This window comes from Tasmannia lanceolata, unplaced genomic scaffold (genome assembly GCF_043159265.1).
Source record: "Tasmannia lanceolata isolate RefF3 unplaced genomic scaffold, GAP_Taslan_0.1 ptg000008l, whole genome shotgun sequence".
Lineage (NCBI taxonomy): Eukaryota > Viridiplantae > Streptophyta > Magnoliopsida > Canellales > Winteraceae > Tasmannia > Tasmannia lanceolata.
The window spans coordinates 12,273,723-12,280,066 of record NW_027518685.1 but is presented as its reverse complement, the minus strand read 5'-3'; the positions used below and the strand labels follow the sequence as shown (position 1 = coordinate 12,280,066).

General features: G+C 40.6%; 1 protein-coding gene across 1 annotated transcript; it reads right to left on the bottom strand.

Moving 5' to 3' along the window:
• Positions 1-2,373: 2,373 nt before the first annotated feature.
• Positions 2,374-3,915, bottom strand: E12A11 (PEBP (phosphatidylethanolamine-binding protein) family protein). The gene is made up of 4 exons (XM_077387906.1): positions 3,682-3,915; positions 3,395-3,456; positions 3,179-3,219; positions 2,374-2,843 (listed from the first exon to the last, which is right to left on the bottom strand). Exons 1-4 carry the CDS (start codon positions 3,874-3,876, stop codon positions 2,623-2,625), a joined length of 519 nt encoding a protein of 172 aa, XP_077244021.1. The 5' UTR covers positions 3,877-3,915; the 3' UTR covers positions 2,374-2,622.
• Positions 3,916-6,344: the final 2,429 nt, after the last annotated feature.

Here is a 6,344-nt window from a genome sequence, read left to right as displayed (position 1 = left end):
AGGCGATCCTAAAACAAAAGAAAGGGGGACAAAGATTAGCTTGAAAAAAAAAAGGTTTAGTGCCAAAAAATAAAAGGGCATGTACCCTGACGTGAAAAGGGTTCTTATACGGGAACCCTAATATGCATCCCTACGTGGAAGGAAAAAACAAGGGGAGTTTGGAGGGTCTTTGCTCTTGAAGAAGCTAAGCTCTTCAATCTTTATTTTCTCTTGTATTTTGTTGTTGCCATTGTTGAAAGGAGAAGAAAAAGATCACTCTTGTCGACCTAGGTTATGTCTAACCATGTTAAATCTGTTGTCTCTTTTGAGTTGGTTGATTTTCTTGCTTTCTCTCTTTGTTTTTATTTTCTCATATATTTCTCTATTTTATGTAACTATTTTCTTGTCTAATGGGGTTGTTTTGCCCAACAATGGCTACACTAAAAAGATGGACTTTGCATCATATGACCATTCTTCTAATTTCTAATTGCCAATGGGAATTTACATGAGACGCCAAAACCTTGAGGCAGCTGAAAGGCATCCTGCCACTGTCACATATATGTGAGACTCCCTTATTTGAAAAAGAAAAAGTTGATATGCATCTTCAAGCTGATGTCATGCTGGCATAAAAAAATCTACCATGAAGCATCTGCAAGACTTCTGTTTCATGGTGTTAAATTCCCAAATCAACTCAAAAACTGTCCCTTCAAACATCTCAAAATGCAAACATCAAACAACAAATCTAAACCTTACCCATACACTAAACTTACGTAAGTCACAGGGCAGTGCTTTAGCATAGATACTAAACTAAAGCACTTTTTTTTAATTTTTTTTAACTCACCAAAAAATAAAAAAGTGCTTTAGTATCTATGCTTGTTCGTTGCACCATTTCCCAGTTTCAGGAAAGCATAAACTCAACTCAACTCAACTAAGCCTCTGTCTCTCACTAGTTGGGGTCGGCTTTTTAGGAAAGCATAGAAAATGGAAATTAAATTGGCCCTGCATCCTTATCATTAGTCGTTCAATACAAATCCCATATGTAGCACATGGCCTGTTGGACCAAATGTGATTGTTCTGCAGTGCAAAAATTGCACTAACCAGAGATGAGACCCACCTATTCAAATGGAGGAAGTCTTCAAGATGAAGTTTACTTTAAATATATATAAAAAACCCACCTTAAATAAAAATCCCACCAACCAGATGACCCTAATTGTATGACTTGTTTGCAGTTACTTCAAATATAGGCCTTTCTGTTCCAGTCTTCTATTTTCAATCTAGCGACTGGATGGTTAGCATCCTCAGGTCCTGATTTGCTGGCCATTGGTAATCAAAGGTGGTATCACATGGACGGTCTAGATTGAAGATCACTTTCCTCATGTAAACTACCCCAGAGTTGCACAATAACATAAGGTAAACGACTTGCATCACATTGTTTCTTTGTTTTTATTAGAGACATTATACTTCCACCCACTTCCAGCATTTCTATTCCTCATGTTTGTCTTTTCAAAAATAGCTGCATTTACACCATATGTTTGGCTTTTCATGAAAATATAGTAGTTTAAGTAAGAGACAAAAAAGGATGTATTTCCCATATTATCATAACTATCATCATCATCATTATTGTTGTTAGACTTCTGCTTGCCCTTCATCTAGGGGCCACCATGAGATAAGGTAATATACAAGGGATTTTTTTTTGGTTGCTCCAGCCTTTTATCTAGTGGGACACTATGAGACTGGCGCAGTTCCCATGTGTTGATAACCAGCAAATTAAAAAAGGGCTTTTAGAGTTTTCCCTACAAAAAATGGCCGGAGCCATTTGGTTTATTCGTCTGGTATTCTACAAGGAGCATCTTATGATCGAGTTGTGGTCCAAAACACAAACTCTATGTTGTTACCATAAAATTTTCATGTTTACAAAAAGAAAATAATTTATATTAAGCTTACACCTCTCCATGAAACGTTTTACTGATATAAACGAAGGGGATTCTAGCTAATAGTCATGCTTTTCACTTCTGTAATTAACCACTCTCTCCGTTACCTGTGAGCATTGCCCATCACTTTTGCACCTCACTTAGCACCTTACTATTGTGAGTGGACAAATTCTACACCCATGTTGCATGGGTGTATAATGCACCATGGGTGTGATATAAAATGATGGGTCTCACCTTATCAAAATATGTATTGTAAAATGATGGGGCTCAGTGGCTCACCCCTGAATAGCATGGTGTAAAAACAATCTACCATAGAAAAAAATTTCCACGGATAGAAAACAAAACGAATGACAATGCAGAGAAACCCTCCTCTCTTGTATAAATATAGTAGACACCTCTCAACAGTCTAATTACGCTAGTTTCTGATAATTTTTACTACGTTATTTCCCATGCAACTCAAAAGTAGAAACCAAATCTTAACCCAAACCTTAACTATTAATAACAAACACCAACATAGTTACAGTAAATAAACAAGTAAAACAAATAAAACCACTTCACTCATAAACACCACCATAAACTCAATTTAAAACAAGGGCTTATTTCAAAAAAAGTTTCTTAGCAAACCCATCACACACACACACCACACTCTCCTTGAAACAGAGCTTAGATAATATAGAGTTCATCATCAGCAAAGATGATGAAATTAAAGTCCTCAACGTCTCTTGTTCGCGGGCTCCTTCTGAGCATTGAAGTACACTGTGGCGACCGGAAGACCAAGGCCGTACTGATCGGAAAACTCCCGAGTTCGGAAATTGTTACGGGCTACCGGAGGTTCGATCGGAATGCTGGGACCCTTCTGTTGGAAGAGAACAAAGATGTACCGGTGTATACCGATCGGAGGCCGAGGTCCATTGTAGGCTAGAACTTCATTCCCTGTACAAAAATTTCAGTCCAATGAGGCCTAGAAAAGAGATTTGCCAGGTGGCATCATCAGAGGGTCCAACGTGGCACATGCAGTGAGAGTTCTCTAAATTTATATAGAATAAAAAGTTCTTAGACCCCTGACATGGCATGCATGATACAGATACTTCTGCAACGTGTCAGAAGGAGAAAGAAAAGGACAAAACAATATATAATAAAATAAGATGGATATTCTGCCCTGGGAACAAACATAGTTTGTGCTCTGTAGTCTGTACATTGCAGGGGTATTTTGGGGAACTAAAAATTTCAGACCCGAGGCAAGTCGGTAAGGAAAGACCCCACCATACCTTGAGACGCATCAGATCCACCCGGTATGTCGACCATAATCCTGAAATTTAAAAATAAACACTTACAAATGAATCATTTAACATGTTCTAACATGATGATCAGAAAAATAAAGGCATCCATGAGATCTTTATTTACATGCAACCCTGTAAATAGGCAACGGAAATATGATGGAAACTTAAAGATGAGAAACAAAGAAGAAGAAACATAGTCACTACCAATGGATCCACTCGCGCATGGTGGGGTCGCTAGGGCTCGGAGCATCAGGGTCCGTCATCACCTATTCATCACAAAACCCACATAAAAAAAAATCCCACTTGAACGATCTAAGCATGCTAAAACAAAGAAAAAGCCCAAATACGCACGCTTCAAATATGTAGAAAACCCACATAGAAGACTCAACACAAGCTACAAAAACAACATAAAAAAGACCAGAGGGTGCTAAAACGACTTAGCTTTACATATACTACTAAAGTTCAATCTATACAAAAGAGTACAAGCCCACCAGAGTGTAAAGAGTGCTGGGGCGGCCTGAGATCTGCACGTTTGGGGGGTTTTCAGCCATAGAAGGCTTAATGTCGCATCCGTTGGAGACTCGCTTAGACCCATAGTATACAGACATGCTGATACTAGGCACAAACATGTCTATAACATCGCCAATAACCTTGCCCACCACAAGAGGATCTATAGAGTGAGCCATGAGAAAAACGAAAGAAAGAAAGAAAGAAGAGGAAATGAAGAGGAAGAAAAGGGTTGTGTGTTAGTGGATTATATAGCGGATGGAGGGGCGATATACCTAAGGAAAGTAAATTATTCGCCCCTCTTTTTTTACTTCGGACAGCCTCTTTTAGTGTATTTATGACTACTTTTTTACAATAGAGGGGGCTGTCCCAAGTAAAAATGGGGGATGAATATATCATTTCCGTATACCGAATATTAGGTGCTTATTCGCATGCAATATTGGTGAAGGGGAGAGCCGGAGTAGCATGAAACACGTGTAAGCTTAACCGAGAGGACAGTCACCATTCGTCTTGGAGTGTCGACACGTGTGGGAAGGAGCTGCGTTTGGTTCGGATAATAATAGTAACATTTATTAGGCTAATGGTGTATTTGACTGATAATAGTCGTGTTTGAACATTTCCTTTCTGTACAGAAATTTGGAAGGGGTTGATGCTTTGATTCCTTTTCCTACTTGAGGAATGCATTGGATTCTTAGGTTCTCAGAGTTGTTTTTAAGCTCTATTCTAGAATGGCTCTGCAAGTCAATTTCAAAGTGCGTCTATCGGTCCTTTGATGATATTAAGATCACTAACTATTTATAGTTTGATGTCAAAAGACCACCTACTATTTACAATTTCATGCCGAACCTGCTATTTGTAATTTATTTGATGTCAAAAGGCCACCTAACATTAAATCCAATGGACAGGGTCTTTGAGCTTTTGCATGGTAAAAGGTCGTAGATATGATGTAAAGAGGTAAAAATTAGAGTTTTAACGCTATTAGGACATATTTGGGAACAATGAAAAAATATTTCATGGAATACTAGTAGGGCTAGTTGTTAGAGATGGGCAAGTAGGAGGGTGGGATTATGGTTAGCAAAGCTTGAATCAGCAAAAAAAAAAACGGGGCGGGGAAAATTTGAGTTAATACTGTTGAGTATAAATGATTATATAACATCAAATCTAATAGCTTAAGCTTTTTGAGTAATTGGTTGTTTCACATGGCATTGGACCAATTGTCTTAATGTAGGTCTGGGGGTACAAAACCAAACAGCTCCTAGATATTAAATAGCCACGAGTACGGCCAACCTAAAACAGGGGCCACATGAGCCCCGTGTACGGCCAACCCCGCCAAAAAAAAAAAGGGCCCACGTGTACGGCCAATCCCCCACCCCACACACACCCAGAGAGAGAGAGAGAGAGAGAGAGGTGAGTGGGAGTGTTGAGTATAAATGATTACATAACACCAACTCTAATTGCTTAAGCTTTAGGAGTAATTGGTTGTTTCTGTATTTGTTTAAAAAACACATTTAATATTCGTATTCAATAAGATTAAAATTTTGACATTTATAAAATGTTGTGGTGTAAAGTTCGAAATTTGGAATGTTGGCCAAAAAAATGCTTTCCATACATAAAATGTGTTTTAAATACTTTCCTAAGAAAAAAAAAAAATTTGCTGTAAAAGCTTTAAACAGAGTTTTAAATGAACCTAAATGAAGTTTTGGTAGCTATTGGTGGGAGTGAAGGAAAAATTCTGACTTTGTTATTCAATTTGAAGTAGCCTATTTTTTTTCACTATTTATTATGAATTTCTTATCCCCTCTCCATTCGTGCTCTCTCTACCCTCTCTCTCATCCCTCCTGATGGGGTCCGAACTCAGCACTGATGAGGTCCGAACTCAGCAACCAATTGGCTGTTGACACGTGGCCCTCACAGGGACCGCTGCAAAGCCAACACCTGTCCCTGCTAGGTGTGACACCTGGACCAATCAGGGACTTCCACCTGCCCCTCCTAGGTATGAGACCTGGTCCATACAGAGGCCACCACCTGTCCTGGACAGGTGGCTCAGAACTACCACCTGTCCTGGACAGGTGGCTCAGAATCACTATAAATAGCCTTCACTTGTGCTAAGGTGAGGGATCTGAAAATCAAAACCCTAAGCTTTTGCTCTGACATTGCTCTGCACTCCTGCTCATACTGACTTGAGTGTCGAAGCGCCCGTCCGGAGCACCACTCCGGGTTGGTCTTCTGACCCTTTGTCTTCTTGTCTGTGCCCTTCAGGCCCAGATCAGCCCTTCCGGCCCTAACAGCGCAGGACTCCATCAGCCCTTCAGGCCCAGATCAGCCCTTCAGGCACAGATCAGCCCTTCAGGCCCAGATCAGCCCTTCCGGCCCTAATAACGCAGGACTCCATCAGCCCTTCAGGCCCAGATCAGCCCTTCAGGCATAGATCAACCCTTCAGGCCCAGATCAACCCTTCCGGCCCTAACAGCGCAGGACTCCATCAACCCTTCAGGCCCAGATCAGCCCTTCAGGCACAGATCAGCCCTTCAGGCTCAGATCAGCCCTTCAGGCCCAGATCAGCCCTTCAGGCCCAGATCAGCCCTTCAGGCATAGATCAGCCCTTCAGGCATAGATCAGCCCTTCAGGCCCAGATCAGCCCTTCAGG

What these genes read in the sequence shown, in the direction of transcription:
- E12A11 (XM_077387906.1), bottom strand. Translation starts at nt 3,876, where the DNA reads ATGGCTCACTCTATAGATCCTCTTGTGGTGGGCAAGGTTATTGGCGAT. An exon ending in CCAGCACTCTTTACACTCTG is followed by an intron (nt 3,457 to 3,681) that starts GTGGGCTTGTAC and finishes TGTGATGAATAG; the next exon opens with GTGATGACGGACCCTGATGC. An exon ending in ATGCGCGAGTGGATCCATTG is followed by an intron (nt 3,220 to 3,394) that starts GTAGTGACTATG and finishes TTTAAATTTCAG; the next exon opens with GATTATGGTCGACATACCGG.